The 24,988-nt window shown below is 43.0% G+C and overlaps 1 protein-coding gene and 1 long non-coding RNA gene across 16 annotated transcripts; one reads left to right on the forward strand and one right to left on the reverse strand.

The window, feature by feature from the left end:
* Positions 1-1,902: 1,902 nt before the first annotated feature.
* LOC114803126 (NACHT, LRR and PYD domains-containing protein 12-like) lies at positions 1,903-22,370 on the reverse strand. 15 transcript variants are annotated; one of them, XR_003751876.1, is made up of 13 exons: positions 22,301-22,370; positions 21,063-21,208; positions 20,172-20,519; positions 19,793-20,074; positions 14,427-14,516; positions 12,432-14,163; positions 10,942-11,115; positions 10,313-10,486; positions 9,826-9,999; positions 9,192-9,365; positions 8,084-8,331; positions 7,310-7,311; positions 1,904-2,239 (listed from the first exon to the last, which is right to left on the reverse strand). XR_003751876.1 is itself a non-coding variant. In XM_029002475.1 (11 exons), exons 2-11 carry the CDS (start codon positions 21,193-21,195, stop codon positions 8,286-8,288), a joined length of 3,327 nt encoding a protein of 1,108 aa, XP_028858308.1. In that variant the 5' UTR covers positions 21,196-21,208; positions 22,301-22,370; the 3' UTR covers positions 7,748-8,285. The 15 variants fall into 15 exon arrangements, 7 of the variants coding, with proteins under 7 accessions (XP_028858308.1, XP_028858311.1, XP_028858310.1 ...); XR_003751877.1 differs by lacking the exon at positions 7,310-7,311 and having other exon boundaries at positions 1,903-2,239; XM_029002475.1 differs by lacking the exons at positions 1,904-2,239; positions 7,310-7,311 and having other exon boundaries at positions 7,748-8,331.
* A 7-nt stretch (positions 22,371-22,377) lies between these two features.
* On the forward strand, positions 22,378-23,451 carry LOC114803163 (uncharacterized). The gene is made up of 3 exons (XR_003751885.1): positions 22,378-22,429; positions 22,520-22,579; positions 22,768-23,451. It is a non-coding gene; the product is annotated as an uncharacterized LOC114803163 (long non-coding RNA).
* The last annotated feature ends 1,537 nt before the right edge of the window (positions 23,452-24,988 follow it).

Consider the following 24,988-nt stretch of genomic DNA (forward strand, 5'->3'; position numbering starts at 1 on the left):
TCAGGCTACAGTGGACCTCCTGGGTGGGGATGAGGGTAATGGAAGAGATTGTGGGTCCCACGGGGCATTAACATCTGACACCATTGAGCAGAAAAAGCATCAGCTGCATGAGACGTTTGCAAAGCTTCTTCATCCAGAGACAGGCGGAGCTGGTTTTACTTTATACCTACGGCTCTTCTCCAAGCCTTCTGCATCCACGCATTTCAGCTTCACGCCCTCTGCAGCAGCATCGATGCACTGAAAACATTCGTCTATACACATCAGCTGTCAACAGTGGTGGCCTAGTGGTTAAGGAAGCTGCCCCATAATCAGAAGATTGCCAGTTCGAATCCCGAGATACCCCCCCTGTGTCTCTTGTACGTTACATAGTGTAAGGGTCTTTTTTATATAGTTTTATATCTTGCACTGACACACAATAAAAACTCTTTCCATTTAAATGGTGAAACGGCTGACCCGGAAACTTCAGTTTTGTTATTTGCGTTTTTAATGATGATGATAAAGTGACAGAGTGAGGCGTTCTCAAGGCATTCTCAGTCCAGGCGGCTCTACTGTACCATCCTCAGGGAACCCTTGAAGACTCTACACTTCTGAGGCCACCTCAGCTTACATGAACTTAATGTGCAGGTTCTTTGAAAAACATGATGTCTAGTCATACTTATATGTGCCACAACCATGCGGGCATGACGAGGCAGGTGAACGGAGAAGAGGACGGAGAGGAGACCAGGAAGGAAGGACGCAATCGCTGACATCACGAAACCGGGGTTTAATAGGTGAAGCACAAGACAGGGGAGACAGCCGAGACACTGGTGAACATGGAACATAACTTCAAAGACCTGACGGCGAACAGAAACGAACAGGGCAGCTTTATACAATTGACACAGGTGAAAACGATTAGGGAACATTACACAGGACAACAGTGAAACTCCCCTTTCAGACCGGATCATAACAATATGTTTGCCATTGTTGTGGAGCTTGAATGTTTATTTTTTCTTCATCTGTAAGTCGCTTTGGATAAGTGTCTGCTAATTCAATGTAATGTTGTGTAATGAAGCCCTTACTCTGTTATAAGACGGACTTTATTGGATGTCTACCATAACATGGTTTTCAACATTAATGTCGAAAAACAAGGAAATCAAGAACATCAGTGTTCTCAGGGTTTGATCATTTACAGCATTTATCAGACGCCCTTATCCAGAGCGACTTACAAGCAGTAGTTACAAGGACAGTCCCCCTGGAGCAACTTAGGGTTAAGTGTCTTGCTCAGGGACACAATGGTAGTAAGTGGGATTCGAACCCGGGTCTTCTGGTTCATAGGCGAGTGTGTTACCCACTGGGCTACTACCACCCAGTGTTTAGCAGGCTGATGAGTCCATAAATTAGGCTTTCCGTTTTCTTCTGCTTCGCCTGTCTGGAGTTGGTGTCTACCCCTTCCCTACAAAGCTAAATGTTGTACAGCCTTTCAGGTAGAAAACAGTCTTGTGCCTTTTTGTCTTTTATTAAAAATAAAAGGTAAAAAAAAAAAAAAAATGGTAATTTAAGCAAAAATTAACCAGCAAAACTATTTATTGATACAAATGATCGATAATTAGTTATGAGGCCCATGCCCAGACACTCTACACTACATTCTGTAGCCTTGTGTCTGCAAAACCACAGCAGTGGTGTGTGTGTGTGTGTTTGTGTGTATGTGTATGCATGAGGCATGTTTTTTTTTTTTTTTTATCTGTAAAAGCTTAAAAAAACCTTTTGCATGAGACACTAATACATTTACATTTATAGCATTTATCAGACGCCCTTATCCAGAGCGACTTACAGTCAGTAGTTACAGGGACAGTTTCCCTGGAGCAACTTAGGGTTAAGTGTCTTGCTCAGGGACACAATGGTAGTAAGTGGGATTCGAACCCGGGTCTTCTGGTTCATAGGCGAGTGTGTTACCCACTAGGCTACTACCACCCTAATATAATTATCATACACCAAAACCTCTCCATATAAGATTATATTTGGTAGTTTAAGAAAGAATGTCTCTTGGGATGTGCACAGTATGTTATTTCTTTTACTGGTAAGTTTGTCCCCTTTTCCCTCTCCCGCTGTACCAGGAATGCTGTTTCTTTCTGACTGGGCAGCCGATGCTTTGTCCCAGCCTTTGGGATGACTGTGTGTTCTTTCGAATGGGAGCGTTATTTACTATCCAACATATTGGATGAGTTGGTGCTGCCAACAGGGCTTGGGAAAACACGGAAAACTGGGGAAAGGCAAAAAAGAACATGTGTTACATTCAAAGCTGCCACTGTAAGACCATGAAATGCACAGAAACAATGCACAATATGCTTCGGTTGGACCTATGGGACACCCACAAAGTTCAAAAAGCAAGGTTTACCTTTCAGCTCCCTGTGACCAGCCATCAGGGCTGAGCGAGGCTGAAGTGTCTCACAATCTGACATATTGGATGTGTCACTACCACCAACAGGGTTTTTTAACATTTTTCAAACGTCACCAAATTTAATGTAACACATCTTTGCCACGCCCTGTTAGCATTTTCTTTTTTCATTGTTTGTTCTTTGACAACTTGATAATTTAATTATTTGTCAGCTGAATCTTTTGACACTTTTTAGTTTTTTCAGCCTTTAGTTTACTTTTTCAGCCTTTACCTTTTTGGGACCAGTACCAACCATATTTACATTTACAGCATTTATCAGACAACCTTATCCAGGGCGACTAACAATCAGTAGTTACAGGGACAGTCTCCTTGGAGCAACTTAGGGTTAAGTGTCTTGCTCAGGGACACAATGGTAGCAAGTGGGATTCGAACCCGGGTCTTCTGGTTCATAGGCAAGTGTGTTACCCACTAGGCTACTACCACATGTACAAAGGCTTGGAGAACAGGTCCTTTGTATCTGCTATCATAATTGATATATTCGGATGGTTTTTAAAAGGAAACACTGCGCAATATATAAAAGGCATCTAATTTAGGGTGAAGTGTCTTGCTCAGGGACACAATGTGGTAAGTGGGGTTTGAACCTGGGTTTTCTGGTTCATAGGCGAGTGTGTTACCCACTAGGGTACTACCACCCAGCCGTCTCGTAGATATCACCAAGACTAATGTTCTGACATATGGCTTGACTCTGTCTGACTTAGTTACAGGGAATTTTACTGTTTGAATGTTAAGCTATGTTAAGTTTTCCATGTAAGTAAAGGATTTTAAGTTATAAATAAAATGTTTCTAAAATGTTTTAATTAGTGGTAGGCCGTTATTGGCGTTAACGTGCTGCGTTAACGTGAGACTCTTATCGGGTGATTAAAAACGTGCTGCGTTAACATGAGACTCTTATTGGGCGATAAAAAAATATCGCCGTTAGTCTATTCACAAAATTGGGTTGGGAGCTGGGTCTATACTACACAAGATATTGTGCCGGAGTTAAATGGTTACACTAGATTTATAAGTATATTTCTTCTTTCTTGTGTCTTTTAGTTTCTTATTTCCTAAAGACTTTTATTTTGTTTTTGAGACCCAGTTCAGGTCTCTTGGACACATGGCGTGAGCTGTGAGAGGTGCGTGGGGTTTGTGTGCAAAAAGGTATTTCTTTCATTTTAATTTATGTACACATTAGGAATATTTTGCATGTGTGTTATTTTGTGAATATTTTTTTTATGTTCTTTTAATACTGTATATTGTAGAGAGAGGTGCAGAAAGACGCGATGTGATGACGTGACCTTGCTTTTTGTACAGAATACACTTTGCACAGAAAATCTCTTGGGTGTCAGCTCATCATTTGTGGTTCAAGAAACGAAATCAAAAAGTTACACACCGCAGAAGTAGAACCACTACACTATGATGACTTTCACCTTGATATTTTAGCGCGGATGTATACCTAGCCGAATTGCACTGTAGGGGGCGAGAACGAGTCTTCGAACTGTGAAATTACCACATCAAACGTGACGTGGTAACATGGATGCAGCTATTTAACTGAATAAACAGTTGGTAAACACAAGTACATCTTATTGAACATTATTTATTTTCATCACCAATTATCATAGTAGAACAGTTTTCTCACAGTTTGTGATGCATTTTGGAAACAGGAGATGAGCCCCTGGTCTAATGCGCCACCTGGCTTGAGAAACCTGTTCTCAAATACTTACTTTTAGTCATTATTTGGGTAGCACACATATTCTGAATGCCTTCGGCAGAATTCAAATGAGCCATTTTAATCTAGATTCTAGATGAACCTAGATTATTTTTTCTTTCTCTAGATTAATCTAATCTTGGAATTAATCTAGAATCTAGATTAATATAGATTAGTTTTGCTTACTCACCCACTCTGGAATCACATATTCAACACGTGAGAGCAGTACTAAAGAGATTGCTCGCCCACCGACTGTTCTGTAAACTGGAGAAATGCACCTTCCACCAGCGCTCCACCATGTTCCTGGGTTTTACCATCTCGTCCCAGGGTGTGGCCATGGAGCCCAAGAAGCTGGAAGCAGTGGCGTCGTGGCCCCTACCCACGACACTGAAACAATTGCAACGGTTTCTTGGGTTTTCAAATTTCTATCATTGCTTCATCTGTGGCTACTGTACGGTCGCAGCACCCCTCACTGCTCTCACCAAACCTTCCGTTCCACCTACCCCCGAAGGCCGTTCAAGCGTTTAAATCCTTGTGTCTGCAGTTCACCACCGCCCCCATTCTTCAACACCCGGATCCTGCCCTCCCGTTTGTTGTAGAAGTGGACGCGTCAGAGGTGGGTGCTGGCGCCGTCCTCTCTCAAAGCGGTCCGGACCGGAAATTGCACTTATGTTGCTTCTTCTCGCGGAAGTTTACCCCTGCACAGCGGCGGTACGGGGTGGGGGACTGGGAGCTGCTGGCAGTCAGGTGGGCCCTCGAGGAGTGTCGAAACTGGCTGCAAAGCTGTGACACCCCGTTTCTGGTCTGGACCGACCATCAGAATCTAATATCAATCAAAACAACCAAACAACTCAATCCCCGCCAGGCGAGGTGGGCACTATTCTTCGAACAGTTCAACTTTCAACTCTCCTACCGTCCCGGCTCCAAAAACCAAAAAGCCAATGCCCTGTCACGTCAACACGCTCCAGACTCACAACCATCCGACCCCGAACCCATTCTTCCTCCTCACCGCATCCTGGGCCCTCTCCGGTGGTCACTAGAGACCAAGGTCCGGGCCGCCCAGGTGTCCGACCCTGGCCCAGCCAACACCCCACCCGGGGTGGATGCCTGTGACGTCTGTGCCCGGGCCAAGACTCCTAACACTCCGACTGCTGGACCCCTACGTCCTCTTCCCATTCCTCATCACCCCTGGACCCACCTCGCCTTGAACTTCATCACCGGTCTCCCAGAAGCTAATGGTATGACCACCATCCTGACCATAGTAGATCGCTTCTCCAAGGCAGTCCACTTGGTCGCCCTGCCCGGCCTTCCATCCTCTGCCACAACTGCTGACCTTGTGCTACAACAAGTGGTCCGCCTTCATGGGTTCCCCCAAGACATTGTCTCCGATCGGGGACCCCAATTCGTCTCAGCTGTGTGGAAGGCGTTCTGTCGCCTTATTGGATCGACCTGCAGCCTCTCCTCTGACTACCATCCCCAGACCAACGACCAGGTGGAGAGGGCCAACCAACAGCTGGGACGATACCTGTGGTGCTTTGTGCCGGAACATCAATGCACCTGGCCTGGATTTCTCCTTAGGACGGAGCTGGCCGACAACCTCAAGTCTCCTCCGCCACCGGTCATAGCCCCTTTTAAATCTGTCATGGATATCAACCCACCATCTTCACTCACCAGGTGCCCGCAGGCGGGGTCCCCTCGGTCCGTCAGTTAATCCATGGTTGCCGAAAGGCCTGGAAATCAGCGCGGTCGGCCCTCCTTGATGCCTTCCGAAGGATGTCCACCCAGCACGATCGCCGACTGCACTTTCGAGTGGGACAGATACTGTGGCTGTCCACCCAAGACCTACGTCTCAGGACTGAGTCACACAAACTGTCCCCTCGATACATCGGGCCATTCCGGATCCTCAGTCGGATCAACCCCCTCACCTACCGTCTCCAACTCCCTCCTGCCATCCGTGTCCATCCGGTCTACATCAGTAAACTTACGCCCTTTGTCCGATCCTCCCTTCATCCTCCGGCTCCGGATCCGCCACCGCCATGCATCGTTGACAGGGGACCGGCGTACACTGTGGAGCGCATTATTGACTCTCGGCGCAGGGGTCGGGGGGTCCAGTATCTGGTACACTGGACCGGCTATGGACCTGAGGAACGATCCTGGATCCCAAGTCGTTTCATCCTGGACCCCTCTCTGGTGACTGAGTACCGGCAGCGTACCGCCTCCACTTCCGGGCCGTCGGGGGTTGGCCCTGGAGGGGGGGGGGGTACTGTTACATGATTCCATCATGTGACTAGGAGCAACACGGAAACGAGGTAACGTGACTTCTATAAATTGACGAGAGAGCAGCTGCCGGCTGCTCGGTCATTGAATGACACCCGTCGTCAGACCCGGCTCAGAAACCGTCAATCCAAGTAAGATCGTACCAGTATTATCTGTAATCCCGAAACCTGAACTCCTTCCTGTCGCCCCGTTCTGTCCTGTCCTGTCTTTGTGCCTTAAATGCGAACAACAACATCAGCGTGGTGTTGCGGCTCGCGCCGTCCGTGTTCGCAGAGTAACGCGGAGGAACTTACCTGCCTCCGTGCGTCTCACGCCTCTCTCATTCTGATCCCGGTTCGCGTGTCATCTAGTTTTAATTCAATACACATATACTACAGACATACTAGCTTTGTGAAGCGGTAATGAATGAGTTCCTGCTCTGGATATAGTGATCCTATAGAGAAAAAGAAGAATTGCATACAGACACAGGGCGCATTAGACCAGGGGCTTATCTGTTTCCAAAATGCATCACAAACTGCTTGAGAAATCTGTTCTACTCTGATAATTGGTGATGAAAATAAATTATGTTCAATAAGATGTACTTGTGTTTACCAACTGTTTATTCAGTTAAATAGCTGCATCCATGTTACCACGTCACGTTTGATGTGGTAATTTCACAGTTCGAAGACTCGTTCTCGCCCCCTACAGTGCAATTCGGCTAGGTATACATCCGCGCTAAAATATCAAGGTGAAAGTCATCATAGTGTAGTGGTTCTTCTTCTGCGTTGTGTAACTTTTTGATTTTGTTTCTTGAACCACAAATGATGAGCTGACACCCAAGAGATTTTCTGTGCAAAGTGTATTCTGTACAAAAAGCAAGGTCGCGTCAGAACATCGCATCACACATTGTGTCTTTCTTCACCTCTCTCTCTCACAACTCACGCTATGTGTCCAAGAGAACTGAACATTAACACAAAGCATTCAGAATTCACAATACTGCATTCCTGTACAAAAAGCAAGGTCGCGTCAGAACATCGCGTCAGAACATCACGTCATACATCGTGTCTTTCTGCACCTCTCTCTACAATATACAGTATTAAAAGAACATAAAAAAATATTCACAAAATAACACACATTCAAAATATTCCTAATATGTACATAAATTAAAATGAAAGAGATAACTTTTTGCACACAAACCCCACACACATCTCATAGGTCACGCCATGTGTCCAAGAGACCTGAACCGGGTCTCAAAAACAAAATAAAAGTCTTTAGGAAATAGGAAACTAAAAGACACAAGAAAGAAGAAATATACTTATAAATCTAGTGTAACCATTTAACTCCGGCACAATAGCTTGCGTAGTATAGACCCAGCTCCCAACCACACTTTGTGAATAGATTAACGGCAATATTTTTTTTATCGCCCGATAAGAGTCTCACGTTAACGCAGCACGTTAACGCTGATAACGGCCCACCACTACTAATTACTTTTGGTCCCTTTATAAAGAGGATGGCACATGTTGAGGAGTTAGAACTCCTAAACCTCCTAAAATTAAAGCCGAGAGTCTTCATATCATGTCCATTATATAATTATAATTGGAACACATTTCATTAAACAGGTATAAAAACTAAATTTATGTCAGTGTCCAAATACATATGGACCTGACTGAAATATTATTGAACTGCCACTCAAATAACGATGACCATACTAAGCAATCCTCATCTTCTTCCTCTTTTGGTTACTGCTGGTTGGGGTTGCTGCGGCAGATCAACCTGTCTGGCAGGTTTTACGCACTTCATCGTAGTTTTGAGGGTGCTGTGCTACTTGGTTTGATCAGGCTGGGTTCCATTCCCACACAGGGTTTCGTTTTCAGAGTTTCCATCCAGGGTATCCCGACTGGGTAAAGTAGACTAATGCTTCTGCCTTGTCCTTCTTACCAAATTGCCATAATCAGTTCTGAAAGATAAGAGCAGGATAAAATGTATGAAGTTCTTATACATAAACTTGATTCACGTATTAACATGCATTATAAAGAGCATTTCTCTATTTCACCAAGTGTAATATATTTATGGACATGGTCTGTACGGCTGCGTTGTTTCCTGAACTATGACATAAGAAGCCAGAGTATTTATAGAGTATTTACAGAGTATTTCAAAGTAATTACAAGAATGAAAAACACTGAACCAGATTTTAATTATAAAAGTATATTCTTGGTTATCTCAGTCCAGTTGTGTGGAATTGGGCATTAAAATATGTGAAAGTGAAAGTAATAAACTCCGCCCCGGGAGCAGTGTGTGGGGGAGGTACTTTACTCAAAGGTACCTAGTGGCACCTTGACAGTTTGGAATTTGACACCACAACCTGACTCCTTAACTGCTTGGCCACCCTTGCCGCACCAAATGAATTGTGACGATCAACACATTAATCTAATAATTTACTTATTACTTTAATCTACACACATACAAACTGTTATTATCCTGTACTGATATCAACACTACAGTTTACAGTTTGGATCCTACAAAATACACAAAAAACCCCAAATACACACACAAGCACATAAATACACAGGCACAAACCACACCCAACCACACACACAGATTAAACATGCAAACACACAAACCCTGTATAGTGTGTGTGGTGCTGTGTCATTGTGCTTTATTTTGTGTTACTTTTTCACACTTTCTTGCAGAACTTCATTCAACTCCTGATGATTTAGAAATCCTAGATATAAACACACACACAAACACACACACACACACACACACACACACACACACACACACAGCACAACATCCAGTACTGAGATCAACACTCACTGTAGTGTCTCCAGTTTACAGTTTGGATGCTTCAGTGCTGTAGAGAGAAGTTTCACTCCTGAATCCTGCAGTTTATTGTTACTCAGGTTCAGTTTTGTCAGACTTGAGGAGTTTGATGTGAGAACTGAGGACAGAACTGAACAGCTGGTATCTGTGAGGGAACAACGCTGCAGCCTGGGAGAAACATAATAATACATCTGATTATTACACACCTATAGACCTGTACATACTCACACACACACACACAGTTTTGGATGAAAATGCAGAGTGTCTTTTAACAGGCACTAATAAGTTTGTTTAGTGTGTGTGTGTGTGTGTGTGCGTGTGTTTTTGTGTGTATTGTAGTGCAGCATTACTGTGTACACAAATATATACACACTTATGGATTAAAACAATGCAGCAGGCTGGTTAATAGGCTCTAAAAAGTCTGTGTAGTGCTGTCTCATTGTGTGTGTGTACTGTAGTGTGTGTGTAGTGCTGTGGTGTTTTCATTGTGTTTTTTTTTCTCACTTTCTTTCTGTAGATCTTTGGGTTTATCAGTTTTTTTCAAGGTTCTATAAATAAACACAATTTACCTTAAACACGAAACACACACACACACAGCACAACATCCAGTACTGATATTAACACTCACTGTAGTGTCTCCAGTTTACAGTTTGGATGCTCCAGTGCTGTAGAGAGAAGTTTCACTCCTGAATCCTGCAGTTTATTGTAACTCAGGTCCAGTTCTCTCAGACTTGAGGAGTTTGATGTGAGAACTGAGGACAGAACTGAACAGCTGGTATCTGTGAGGGAACAATTATGCAGCCTGGGAGAAACATAATAATACATCTAAATATTACACACATATACCTGTACACACACACACACACACAGCACACAGTGCACACACACTTATGGATTTAATCTTGCAAAACGTTGGTTAACAGGTACTAAAACATGTGTGTTTAGTGCTGTATCATTGTGTGTTTTATTTTGTGTTTCTTTTTCTCACTTTCTTAGTGCAGAACTTTGGGTTCAACTGAGGTTGTTCTAAATGTTCTACAAATAAACATAATACACACACACACACACACACACACACACAGAGCACAACATCCAGTACTGATATTAACACTCACTGTAATGTCTCCAGTTTACAGTTTGGATGCTCCAGTCCTGTAGAGAGACGTTCCACTCCTGAATTCTGCAGTTTATTGTAACTCAGGTCCAGTTCTCTCAGACTTGAGGAGTTTGATGTGAGAACTGAGGACAGAACTGAACAGCTGGTATCTGTGAGGAAACAATCACACAGCCTGGGAGAAACATAATAATACATCTGATTATTACACACATATACCTGTACACACACACACACACACACACACACACACACACAGTTATGGATGAAAATGTTGCAGAGTGTCTTTTAACAGGCACTAAAAAGTTCGTTTAGTGTGTTTGTGTGTATTGTAGTGCAGTATTACTGTGTACACAAATATATGCACACTTATGGATTAAAACAATGCAGCAGGCTGGTTAATAGGCACTAAAAAGTCTGTGTAGTGCTGTCTCATTGTGTGTGTGCTGTAGTGTGTGTGTAGTGCTGTAGTGTTTTAATTAGTGTTTTTTCTCTCACTTTCTTTCTGTAGATCTTTGGGTTTATCAGTTTTTTTGAAGGTTCTATAAATAAACACAATTTAACTTAAACATGAAACACACACACACACACACACACAGCACAACACCCAGTACTGATATTAACACTCACTGTAGTGTCTCCAGTTTACAGTTTGGATGCTTCAGTGCTGTAGAGAGAAGTTCCACTCCTGAATTCTGCAGATTATTGATACTCAGGTCCAGTTTTCTCAGACTTGAGGAGTTTGATGTGAGAACTGAGGACAGAACTGAACAGCTGGTAGCTGTGAGGTAACAACCACGCAGCCTGGGAGAAACAGAATAATACATCTGATTATTACACACATATACACACACACACACACACACACACACAGATTAAACACACACACACACAGTCCGGTCCTGCCATCAGAACTCGCTGTATTTTTTTTCTAACTTTCTTTGTGAATCATTATGGAAACTTCATTCTTCAGCACATTCAGGTCCTCCTGTCGACTGGTGCTGGGAGGCTCTGGTGTCGTGTGTAGCCGAGCTCTTTATCAAGACGTTTATTTGATGAAGGTAAGGTATTCTTACAGTTTGACAATTTTGAGATAGTGGCATAGCTGTAAAAACCCAGGCTTGTGTGTCTGTCTATTGTGTATGGTGAGCTAGCAGATGTGAATTCAGAGCAAACACCAGTAAATAAGTCATTCATTTTCAGATATTTAAGTCTCTCACAATTTTCAGAAATGTCTACGGCCCAAACCCCCAGCAAAGGGAACAAGTCAAAATGGAAAGAGGTTTGTAAATAAGATGTGACAAAGCTGGACATTCTAGCTCTGAACATGGAAGTAACAGAACAAGATCTTTACAATGTGGAATATTGATCATCTGTTGATCCTCCCTCCAAACAACTCCCACCAGCAGTTCTGGTCTCTAGTCCATTTTTGGGGTACAGGGATGAAGAAACTGAGGTCAGTGGTACAACCTCTAGTGACTTCATCACATCTTCATCTCTGCTTCCATCTACAACATCAAACATCTCACAGTGTCCATTTTTTAGAGATCTTACAAGTATGCAACACAGAAGTTGCACATGAGGCTTGTTTGCTACTTTAAGGTTAAAAGTATCCTCAAGATTTACACAAATAAATGGATAAAGTCAAGGGAAATTTGCTTGTTAGTTATCTGTTTCTTGAATTTCTTTAATTATGTTTTATAAATATGAATATATTTATGAATATACAATGGGAGGAGATCACACATTTTGGAAGATTTTAACCTACTCCCATTAATACTTCACATGCACTAAGTACCACAAGCATTGGTGCCAGGTAACTGATTCAGACAAAAATTGTCCGAAATGCACCATGATGTACACAAAAGGTATTTAACTGCAGTGACATATTTAACTCCTCAATATCTATTCTCAACAAGCAATTTCTCCCAAAACATTACATGGACATCTCTGTTCCAGTCATCTCAGAACCACATTCACTGCCAAAGCAATCATGTAGATTATCAACATTTTAATTTATTGCATTTTATTTTTAAGTTCCTGAACTTACCAAATGCAGACATCATTCTGGAGGGTATAAACTGGATCCTGTTAAGTTTCTAAAAGATTCAGGAACTCACCGAGCCTTTCTGCAGGTCCTCACTGCCATGATCAGCCTGTGACGACCTTCATTATTTGTCCTGTAGCTGTGCAGGTCAAATTCATCCAGAACATCATCCGATACAAGGATCTTCTGGGCCAATAGTGAGCAGTGATCAGGAGAGAGCTCTTTACGTGATCTCAAGTAAAGATCAAGCTGCTCATGCAGTGAATCGTCTTTCATTTCATCCAGACACAGTAAAAGATTAAAGTGTTTGTCACTGGAGATTGTAGTATTATTGTTATCACTGCTTAATATTTCTTTGATGTACAGACTTATTCTCCTGAGGCTCTCTGAGCTGCTCTCTGAGTTGGGAAGTACATCTTCTAGGAGTTGCTGGTTGGAGTCCAGGAGGATTCCCAGAAGAAAGCAGATAAAGATTTCTGTCTCTTTAATTCCACTCTGTAAGTATTTATCTACAGCAGCATTCAGCAAGTCATCTGGTGAGATTCTGTTCTGTTCTGTGAGAAAAGACTCCAGTGGTTCCATGTTCCTGCTCATATAGCAGTAAAACACATAGAACGCGGCTAGAAACTCCTGGATCATCTCATGAACAAAGCTGAAGACCTTCTTTTCCTGAAACACAGACACTTCTTTAAAGATCCCAGAATTCACTGGGGCATTGGTGATGTCTATACCACACGCTGTCAGGTCTTCTTCATAAAACATGTTCCTCTTCCCCAGCTGTTTAAAAGCCAGTTTAGACAATTTCAGAATGATGTCTTTATCTGACTGCAGGAGCTCCTGTCTGTTTGCTCCATTCCTCTCATCACAATTCTGCTGCTGATTCTTCTTGGTCTGGATGATCAGGAAGTGAATGAAGATCTCAGTCAGAGTTCTGGGGATTTCTGTACTGTCTTCTCTGAGCAGCACATCCTGAAGTACAGTGGCTGAAATCCAGCAGAAGATGGGTCTATAACACATGGTGTAGAGACTCCCTGATGTCTGAATGTGAGAGATGATCTTGTCGGCTTGAGTCTCATCACTGATTCTCTTCCTGAAGTTCTCCTCCTTCTCTGTGTCACTAAATCCTTGTATTTCTGTCCCTCTGTGGATGTAGCTAAAAGGGATCTTCTGAGCTGCTGCTGGGCGTGATGTTATCCAGATGAGAGCAAAAGGCAGCAGGTTCTTCTGAATGATGTTTGTTATCAGCGTCTCTACTGATGAGGTTTCTGTCGTATCACAAAGTTTCTTGTTGTCTTCAAACTGCAGCTGAAGTCTGTTTTCATCCAGACCATCGAAGATGAGAACAATCTTGTAATAATCCAACATCTTGAGATACCTTTTCAGGTCTTTGATTGCAGGATGGTGGTGAAGCAGAAGTTGATAAAGACTGTACTGCTCATCTTTCATCAAATTCATTTCACTGAAAGGAAGGACAAACATGAAATCTACATCTTGATCTGCTTTTCCTTCTGCCCAGTCGAGAACGACTTTCTGAACAGACACAGATTTTCCAATTCCAGACACACCCTTGGTCACCACAGTTCTGATCTTTTTCTCTCTTCCAGGTGAAGATCTAAAGATGTTGCTGCAGTTGATTGTTTTGTGTGATGTTTCTCTTGGTCTAAGCATCTCTTCACCATCTCCCTCTGTGGTGTAGAGCTCTGTGTAAATTCTGTCCTGTAGGAGTTTATTGTCTTCATAAACTGATTCAAATTGACGCTTCATGTTGACTTTATGAGTTCTTATGATTTTCAGAGTGATGACCTCTGTTAGGAAGGAACAGCAAATATGACAAATCAGGACATTCTGGTCAAATAGTTGGTTGAAACAAAATCTTAATTAAGAATGCAATTTAGTCTTAGTTAACCTAAAATTCACATATGACATCAGACTGTCAATATAACAGAAAGCAATATATTATTTTTTTAAATAGCAGCTGGTTGATCAGTTATACATAATTATACAAAATTAAGTCTATATTAATTAATTCCGTTATAATATTACATTTCAGGTTAAATAAATGAATTACCTCCTCTTTTTACAACAGCAAGCAGAGCAGCAGCCACAGCAACAGCCAGTACTGCAGACAAAACTGATATGATCCAACGCTTACGGGCTCCTCCAACACACAGAGCATGTAAATCAAACACAATAACATGCACAACATTTTATTACACTCAACACGTGGAATATCACTTCCAAATCGTCCTCAGGGATCTTCGGAAGAGAAGTTTTAAAGGTAATACAAATGTTTTTTATGTGTGTTTTCTTTTGGTGTCTTGTCACGGTTGTTGGACAAGGCGAGGTAGGAATATGCATACACACGAAGTCACGAGACAGTGGATTTATTACACAAACACAGGACAGACGAAACATCACCCAAAGAACAAAAAATCAGGAATCATAGTAACACAAAACGAACGTGAAACTCCGGTCCGAACCCTGGACCCAGAGTATCCCCTTCCGGACCACATCCTGACATGTCTACAAAATGAAGTGGTTTTACATGCCTTCCTATAAGACTTTAAAATCAAGCCAGTCATAAAAAAGCCTGGATGTGATTGGTTGTTTTGAACTGAGATGCTGATTTTGGACTCAATCTTTGTTGACTCCAATCTGCATCAATCTGCATGCATGACTGAACTTAATAACACTACATATGTGTTGCCAAGTGGAGCTCAGTGCTTGAAGTGTAACCCTGTCAGGGGCAGAATGAGTTGGTCTGATGGTTATTTAAACATGAGGACTCTTTAGTGCAGAGTGTTACATCCTGGTCTTTTGGTGTGTTTTTGTTCTGTGTTGGTGTTGTGTTGCAGGGTGCCTGGTGATTACAAATTGAGCACTTCTGCTCCTGCTGCGGACAGCCAGTATAAAAGAAGCCTCGGTTTCCTTTGTCGGGTCTGCCCCTCTAGCATCTCCTGTTGCCCTGTCTGGCAGCTTGTCTGTGGTTGTCAGGATTGGCCACAGCTGATGTTGCCAGGTGTGGCCAATCAGGACATCTTTTAAATGCTGTGGATTTCCGCCCCTTTGGGAACGGCAACATCGTAGTGAACTCTGTTGTTAACTGGACCTGGTAACTTTGTGATAGTCTTGAGTTAATCGCCACACGCCTGCGGGCCAGTTTACGTTGTCCCCCTTTATTTCCCTTTTCGGCCATTGTACCTTGTTTATTTGTGTTCTTTTATTGAGGTTGAGGTTGAAGTTTATTGTCATATGTACAAAGTACAGCATACAGAGCACAATGAAATTCTTACTTGAAAACCTCTCCCATGTAGACAGAACATAGAACATGATACATAGAAGACATAGAAGGCAAAGTGCAGCAGCAATAAATAATAAGTCACAGAAGGGTGAATATATATAAGTTGCATATGAAAGTGATTGTGTGTAATTTAAGTGCAGTGCATACTATGTGTTGAATAGCCTGATGGCACTGGGGTAGAAACTGTTCCTGAATCGTGTTGTGCGTGTGTGAATTGTCCTGAGTCTCTTGCCTGATGGCAGGAAAGTAAAAAGTGACAGTGCAGGGTGGCTGGGGTCCTTCAGGATGCTCTTCGTTTTCCTGAGACAGCGTGTGGTGTGTCCCTTATTGCTGGGAGTGGTGTGCCTGTGATCCTCTGGGCTGTTTTCACCGCCCTCTGCAGAGCTTTCTTGTACCAGGATGCAACACTGCCCATGAGGATGGACTCCACAGCGCACCTGTAGAAGCTGGTGAGGACAGAGGTGGATACCCCAGCCTTCTTTAGGCGTCTGAGGAAGTGGAGTCGTTGGTGGGCTTTTTTGGTGACTGCTGCTGTGTGTTCTGAGGACTTGAGGTCGGCACTGAGGGTGACCCCAAGGAGCCTGAAGCAGCTGACCCTCTCCACAGCACCTCCTCCCATGTAGATAGGAAGATGAGCCTCCTAAAATCCAAAACCATCTCCTTGGTTTTGCTGACGTTGAGAGAGAGGTTGTTCTCCTGACACCACTCTGCCAAGAGTCTCACCTCCTCTCTGTAGGCCGTCTCATCGTTGTTGCTGATCAGGCCTACAACGGTGGCATCATCAGCAAATTTGATGATGGTGTTGGAGCTGTGTCTGGACACACAGTCGTGTGTAAACAGGGAGTACAGCATTGGGCTCAGAACACTTCCCTGCAGCGTTCCAGTGTTGAGGATCATTGTGGTGGAGGTGTTCTTGCCGATCCTCACATGCTGCGGTCTGTTGGTGAGAAAGTCCAGAACCCAGTTGCACAGAGTAGCACTGAGTCCCAGCACCCCATTACCAGCCTTTCAAAGCACTTCATGGTGATGGAGGTTAGTGCAACAGGCCGAAAGTCGTTAAGGCAGCTGGCTTTGTTCTTTTTGGGAACTGGGACAATGGTGGTGTTTTTGAAGCAGATGGGGACAGTTGAGCTCTGCAGTGAGGTGTTAAAGATGTCAGTAAAGATGGCAGACAGCTGCTCACTGCACACCTTCAATACTTGACCCAAAATTCCATCTGGATGTTCACTCTGCTGAAGCACCTCTTCACTTCCATGACAGACACGGTGGGAGTGACGTCATGCAGCTCTGCTGGAGCCCGCTCTGGAGGATGGGAGTTAGCGAGTTCGAAGCATGCATAGAATGCGTTCAGGTCGTTAGGGAGTGATGGGCTGGCGGAATCGAGTGTGTGTGCTCGTGGTTTGTAGTCCGACAGCATCTGAATCCCCGTCATCATCTGACGCGCGTCACGTGTGCAGCTGAACTGGGAGTCCACTTTACTGCTGTGCTCCCGTTTAGCGCTCCTGATGGCTTTCCGGAGATCGTATCTGCATTTTTTGTACAGGTTCGCATCTCCAGACTGGAAAGCACGTGTACGTTCGCGGAGCTTTCGGCGGATGGCGCCGTTAACCCAGGGTTTCTGGTTGGGGAATGGCCGTACAGCTCTAGTGGGAATACATTCCTCCACGCAGGTCTAGTGACTGCTGTGGTGTACTCGTCCAGGTCAGAGGATGAGTCTCTGAACATGTCCCAGTCCTCCCGTGTCCTCGCGTTTTAGTTTCTGCTTGTAAATGGCAGTAACAGCACCGCGCTGTGATCCCAGGTGCGGGCGTGGCAGAGAGCGATATGCACCCCGATGTTCCGGTCATCCAGACCAAGAAGAACGCAGCAGTTCCTCAGCTCTCTATGACATACAAGTCGTCCCCTGAGGTTGTCCAATTTATTATCCAAGAACTGAACGTTTGCCAGGAAAACGCTTGGCATCGGTGGTCGTAGTCCGCGGCGTTTCGCTCTGACTTGAGCCCCAGCCCTTCAGCCCCGTCTCCGCTCACGTGTCCTCCCGGCGCCCCCAGCTGGGTCACGTCGGCCGATGTTCTCGCGGGTGAGTAGCGAGGTCACCTCCAGGTCTAAAACTGCATTTATAATAAAATCCCTTTCCCAGCATATCCCGCCTCTGCGCTTCCTTCCCCTGTCAGCTCGCCGGCGTGACAGTGGTTGTTGTTTTCCCGTCTTGTTTGTCGTCTATTTATTTTTATTTGTTTCATGTGCATTTCTTATTTATTTTGTTATTTCTTATTTATTTATATATTTATATAATTTGTTAATAACTTTTCTTTTGTTATGGGCTGTACCCCTAGACCTGTACATCAGATGCTCATGGTGGATTACAGCTCAGCCTTCAATACCATAATTCTAGACCTTCTTATCACCAAACTGGACACTCAGCCTCCCCCCACTCACATGTACCTGGATTAAGAACTTTCTCACCAACCGGCCCCACACTGTGAGACTTGGCCCCCACCTCTCCTCCATTCACACCCTGACCACCGGTTCCCACAGGGATGTGTGCGACTGCAGTCCCTCTCACATCAACAATCTCATCGTAAACTTTGTGATGACACACTGGACCGTTTTTCTGCTCATTGGAGAAAATCTAAAGCTGCTTTCAGACCAAATGCTGCAGCGCTGCGCTTGCCACAGGCTCAGCACAAAAAATATGAGTGTTTTTCTAAACTCTCAGAATGTTCTAGCTAAGCTAATGATGGCAATGTGGGATGTGTAGTCAGTATAAGTGATGTGTAGTCGGCACCCATGCAGAAAACAGACATAACATAACCACATGATACATTTACAACATGCATCACATAGTCAAAAAGTGTTAACACTTTTTACACCGCGGCCAGAAAATCACCAAGCAACATCATGATGTATCCGATTGCACAATCAATGCACAATCGTCTACGTCTGCATCACGATGCATCAATTATAAGATTACTTTCAACACGCTATGCTCCCATCCTGGCTTTAATCTGTTTGGTCTGTTGCCCTCAGGGTAACACTACAGATGCATCACAACAAGGACAAACTGACTGAAGAACAGTTTTTTCCCAAAAGCAATAACCACACTAAACTCACACATGCACTGACTACACAGTCTGATCCCCGAACCCTTAAACTTCTTTCTATCCACCAGTTAGCAATATTAATATTTAATTAGATTTGAACATACGGTGCAATATCATCTCCCTTCTAGCTGGTCTACCACTATGTACCATTCGACCTCTACAACTCATACAAAATGCAGCAGCACGACTGATCTTCAACCTTCCCAAATTCTCCCACACCGCCCCTCTGCTACGCTCCCTCCACTGGCTCCCAGTAGCTGCACGCATCAGGTTCAAAATACTGATGCTGTCCTACAAAGCCGAACATGGAGTAGCACCATCCTACCTCACAGCCCTTATTACACCCCGCACTGCACCTCGTTTACTCCGAGCCTCCAGTACTGCTCGCCTGGTCCCTCCATCTCTGAAGGTAAAAGGAAGACACTCATCTAGACTCTTCTCCGTCTTGGCCCCTCGGTGGTGGAATGAACTTCCCCTCGAGGTCAGAACAGCTCAGTCACTGAGCACCTTCAAACGACAGCTCAAGACCTTCCTCTTTAAAGAATATTTAGATTAAATTGTAATTTTCTTGTTGTCAAACTTGTGTACAGAATCTACAACAGAGTGAATAGATGTATTCATAGTTGGGGTCCTAGTGAACCGGAATTGATCTCTTCATCGATGGTAACTTAAGCACGTTGTAAGTCGCTCTGGATAAGGGTGTCATCCAAATGCCGTAAATGTAAAATGTAAATGTAATTATTCTCACTGTCCAACATCCAGTACTTACTGTACATGTTCATCATTACTGTGAAATACTTTTTAAATAATGTTCAATAATCCAGTGTGCACTAATGTGCAACCCACATTACATATTATACTGTATATAGTATAATCAAAATAAAATAATCAAAATAATCAAAAAATATAATCAAAATAAAACCTATTCTATTCTATTTATTCTATACTATTCTATAATTTATTTCCAACAGCTAGGAGGATTTATGTTAAATGTTTAACCTTAACATAGGAATACACAGCAGTACTTACGAGGGACATGAATCTGCTCTTCTTTTGTATGTTTGTGGGATGAAACTCTGCAGATTAAAGTGATGTTTTTCTGAGTGTCTCCTTCCTCGACTGTCACCCGGCGTTTGACACTGAAGTCCTCAGTGACCCTGTGTGACTCTGTAGGTTCAGCAGGAAGAATCTTCCCTTCACTGTCCAGCCACTCGACTTCAGGCGCTGGATTCCAGCCTGTAGATTCACACACTAGACTGACCCGTCCATCCCCGTGTCCCTCTGCAGAGACAACTGGTTTTGTTCCCACAGCTGAAGAGAAATGAGAAAGACCGTAATACCTATACATTTTAATAACAGACCCAGCTCACATGTGCCAATCATCTCAATGGAGATGTATGATACTCACCTACAGTTCTGACCTGGAATGAAACATCATCAAACCAGTTTTTTGAGTCAATAAAACATTTGTATATATTTTCATCAAAAAGTGCCACACGTGAGAGTTTTAATGAAGCATTTCCTCTCTTCAGTTCCTCTCTGAACAGCGTGGTCCTCTGTTTATAAGCTGGACTCTGCTTCTGTAGATCATCAGAACCTTCTTCATAAAGATGCACTACATCATACGAGTCAGCGAGTGACCACTCCACTCTCATGTCCACAGCACTGATGTTGGGTTTGAGGGAACAGGGCAGGATCAGGTCTTCACCAACTACAGCAACAACAGGCCCAGCTGGACCAACAACCTGAAACTTATCTGAACACATAAATAAATCATTAAATTTTACTCACTGAATATGAATTCTGTGAATTTGAAAGTTCTCTGCACACACAAACTAATGAAGCTTTTGATAAGGTCTGGACCAACCCTGGTATGACTGGTGGTATGATTGGTGTGTCACACACATGCAATTCTTAAAAGTTATAATAAAACCAAGTAGAACGTGACTTGGACAAGAGAACCTGTGGAGTCTGCCACTCTTGATCAATGACCATGGATATAGAAGGTCCAAAGAAAAAAAAGCTCTGCTTCCTTCTGAAATTATGTGATTAAATTTACATATACAAGTATGCATGATATAAAGTGAGTGAAAAATACTGCTGATTAAGCTGAATAGCCAAGGAGAACCAATACATCAGAACAATTTGTCAGACTCTTTTTATTCTTTTTGCGACACTCACAGCCTAATTTGCTTACAGCATAATCTGTGAAGCCCACAAAGCGTTATTGAGCTTTTAGGCCACTTTTGTGTAAAATATGGCAGTGGCCCAGTATCCAGACATTTCTTAGTGAAGGTACCTGCTCTGGACATAGTTGTCCAGTGAAGAATCAGAAGAATCACACAGACACTCTTCATGTTTGGAGGATTGCTCTTCCTGTTGGATGAAGCTGACATCAGATCTTCTTTTCTAACTCCAGGCATCCTGTACATCTGATTCCTGCATCTGTGTTTCAGGGTGAAGGGCAGCAGTTTTGTAAGCATTTGGATGAATATTTAACAGCATTTGTGAACCTGGTCCAGTATTTTTGGTGAAGTGGCACCACTACTATAATGAACAAGACAGGGGGCTTTGATCAGAGGTGGCCATGGCCCCCCAAAACCACCATGAAGCTCTGCCCCTGAAATTAGATCAACGTTTGCACAACATGGCTTGGTTGGAATACGTATAAATGACGCTCTGATTTATTTTCTTTCAACACACCGGATCGCAGAGTAGCAAATGTTAGCAAACCGGCCAAGCTGGTCAAACTGGTGAAGCGTTAGCTGTAGACATAATGAAAGATGAAGGCAGCACAGTGAGGTTACTGGGAAAAGGTTTTGTCATTTGCCACAAAACCCTTTCTCAATTTATTAAGAAGAGACTGAATCTGGGCCTAGAAGATGAGGTTAAAGGTGCAGAAAAGTTTTCTTATATTTCAGTGTCTTGGTTCAGATAGAAATCTTGGTAATAAACAGCAGCCTGGCTGTTTGGTATAACCTGTAAATATATTATTATGGTACATGTGTATTGTTGGTTGGTTCAGTGTTGCAGTGTGTATAGATGTCGCCATCTGCTGGGGAAACTGTGTAATTCCTGAAATGTTTTTTGCCTGATCTCTCTTCAACCAGGAAACATTTCAGTCCGGTTTTTATGAGAAGCTCCTGACATTTTTAAAGAATCCGTGCAGATAAAAGGCTGTAAAACCATTTTTGTGGTCGTGTGTTTATTATTTAAGTAGAGTTACCACAATTAGAATATATTTTACAGATCTGTAGATGTTTACCAGGGAAAATTATTCTGATTCAAATAAGAAGCTGAAGTAAACGTGAGTTTTTCAACCGTCCCCACTTTTCCCTTTAATAGCGCCCATATGTATACTTTATTCAATAATATAATACTAATTCTGTGAATAAAGAGAAAGTCGCAAAACACGAATCTAAAAAGCCACCGCTAGTAAAATCTTCAGGTAAAATAAATACACTGAATAACAAGGTTATGACGAGACCAGTGAATATCTTTCATGTTATAAAAGTAAAAGTATAAAAAATATCTTACTGTTATGCACTGAGACGACATCCAGCCGCACCCTGGCGTGTGAAAACAAAATCGAAAGCAGATCACGAAACCGCACTGACACGTAATTTCGACACGATAGGCGGGTTCGGGGTTTAATCTTAACTAAACGTAAAGAAGTTCTGCTTAAAATCTAACTTGAATACAGAATCTCCAGACATGTGTAATTACACTTAGTTAAGAAGGACTGTTTTTCTCCAGGTTCTCCATAACTGTGTGTGGGTACGTGCCCTGTGGTTCGGTCCTGGGAGTCCTGTGGAGGTACATTTCTGTCTTTTTTATTCATACAAAAAACACAAGACTGACAAGAATCTTTCTCACTTCGCAACCACAATTCAAATCTGCGAGCAAAATTATTATTAGACAATAAATACACATAATACACATGGGCTCCCATGATATATGTATGCAGCCTTATATCATGCTCATCACACCCCTGATTCCCCCAGACAAGTTATAACAAGTGGAATCTGAAGGAGAAGAATTTGCACCGTTCCTGTGGAGGAAGAGGAGCCGCACTGAGAACTGTTCAGGAGGGGAGAGGACGATTCTTTACATTCTACCTCCAAGATGAACTGGTTAGTGCTGCAGAATATATGTGTAATGGACGCTATTTTAGTGGACATGAATATTTCTTCAGTGTCAGAGGCAGCACAGTGTGACGTCATGATGGCAGCAATTGTGCAATTACACATAAAATAAAGTTGTTGTAGAAGGAAGAGTAAAAAGTTACATACACTTGTGTCCATAAATAACTGTACAGACATCTTTTCTTCTAATCATGGTTCTACACATTTATCACAATTGATTTTAAATGAAACTGTCATGATCCGGACCGGCATGGGTGACTCCGGATCCGGAGTTCGGACCGGAGTTTCATGTTGGTCTCGTGTAATGTTCCCTGTTCGTGTTTACCTGGTGTACATTAATATAATTGTATAAAACTATCCTGTTCGTGTCTGTTCGCCGTCTGGTTATTGCGTGTTGATGTTCCCTTGTCGTGTGCAGTCTGTATTAAACCCCTGTCGTGGGAAGTCGTGTTTATGCGTCCTCCTTCACCGCCACGTCCAGCCCACCGTGACAATAACAACTAAAGTGCAGACTTTCAGTCTAATTCAGACTACGGAAAAATGTGGGGCCATAAACATTTTTAAACACACAATGTTAGATTTTTGTTGTTTTTTATTCGTCCAATTTACTGCTCAAATTTAATTAATATGTAATATAGTTTTAGATTTTATAACAGTTTGTTAACACGTTCACTTTTTTTTTTAGCCAAATATGGGAGCTGAATTATCTTATCTAGAAGTTCCACTGTCATTCATAAGAATAATATCCCAGTCCCGAAAATGAAAGTGTGACATTTTTTGTCCACGTTTAGTAACCTGGCCGAATAATTACAACAACACCTCCATTTGAGCCGCCTTGCCAGCGGCCCGTCACCCTGAGTGTTAAGAGCCTTTGTGCTCACTGGCCGAATCATGTGACTGTAAGTGGAACCGTTTTGGAAGGATGTGTTTTGACCAAGCTGCTCAGAGAGTGACAGCGGTGGCTTTTCCTCCTGCTTCCGAAGCTCAGGCTCGCTAAGCAGGTCTGGAAGTCATTATTCCTGAACCCCAGGAATTAATGTGATTTAGAAATCGCTGCGAGAGGTGAACCCGGCGTGTCCAGGTCCAGCTGTAAAGAAGGAGTCTTTTCTGAATAAATGGCTCCATCAGTCTATTCTGGGTTTTATAGGAGGGCCTAATGGGAGTCAGTTTTCATTTTCTGTCAGTTTTCATTTTCTGTACAGAAACATTCATATTGTTTCTAGTGTTTCACCCCACTGTGTTGTTCCCAGTAAATAGTTTTTATGATTGTGTGAGTTTTCTTCTTCTGCCACCCTGCAAAAAATAATCAATACACTAAAAGTTGTGCAGAACAGCACCATTTACATTTAACAATTAAGGCGTTTGGCAGACGCCCTTATCCAGAGCGACTTACAACGTGCTTCCATGTTACAATCAATGAAGTGATCAGTTCTGGTTCATTAGGACCCCCGACTATGAATACACTCTTTTTATTCACTCTGTTGTAGATTCTATACAGAAGTCAGACAATAAGTTACAAGTTCATCTAAATATTCTCTAAAGAGGAAGGTCTTGAGCTGTCGTTTGAAGGTGCTCAGTGACTGAGCTGTTCGGACCTCGAGGGGAAGTTCATTCCACCACCGAGGGGCCAAGACGGAGAAGAGTCTAGATGAATGTTTTCCTTTTACCTTCAGAGATGGAGGGACCAGGCGAGCAGTACTGGAGGCTCGGAGTATACGAGGTGCAGTGCGAGGTGTAATAAGTGCTGTGAGGTAGGATGGTGCTACTCCATGTTTGGCTTTGTAGGCCAGCATCAGTATTTTGAACCTGATGCGTGCAGCTACTGGGAGCCAGTGGAGGGAACGTAGCAGAGGGGGGGTGTGGGAGAATATGGGAAGGTTGAAGACCAGTCGTGCTGCTGCATTTTGTATTAGTTGTAGAAGTCGGATGGTACATAGAGGTAGACCAGCTAGAAGGGAGTTACAATAATCCAGTCATGAGCACCACCTTCAAAAATGTGATCACATTAGTCCTTTTGATTGCTTTATTTATATTATAATTAAGTAATAGTGTAGATTTTACATCACAATACTGCTCCAAA

Source organism: Denticeps clupeoides, chromosome 14 (genome assembly GCF_900700375.1).
Source record: "Denticeps clupeoides chromosome 14, fDenClu1.1, whole genome shotgun sequence".
NCBI classification, from domain to species: Eukaryota; Metazoa; Chordata; class Actinopteri; order Clupeiformes; family Denticipitidae; genus Denticeps; species Denticeps clupeoides.

What these genes read in the sequence shown, in the direction of transcription:
- LOC114803126 (XM_029002475.1), bottom strand. Translation starts at nt 21,195, where the DNA reads ATGTACAGGATGCCTGGAGTTAGAAAAGAAGATCTGATGTCAGCTTCA. An exon ending in TGCTGTTGTAAAAAGAGGAG is followed by an intron (nt 14,164 to 14,426) that starts GTAATTCATTTA and finishes CCTTCCTAACAG; the next exon opens with AGGTCATCACTCTGAAAATC. An exon ending in AGGACCTGCAGAAAGGCTCG is followed by an intron (nt 11,116 to 12,431) that starts GTGAGTTCCTGA and finishes TGTTTCTCCCAG; the next exon opens with GCTGCGTGGTTGTTACCTCA.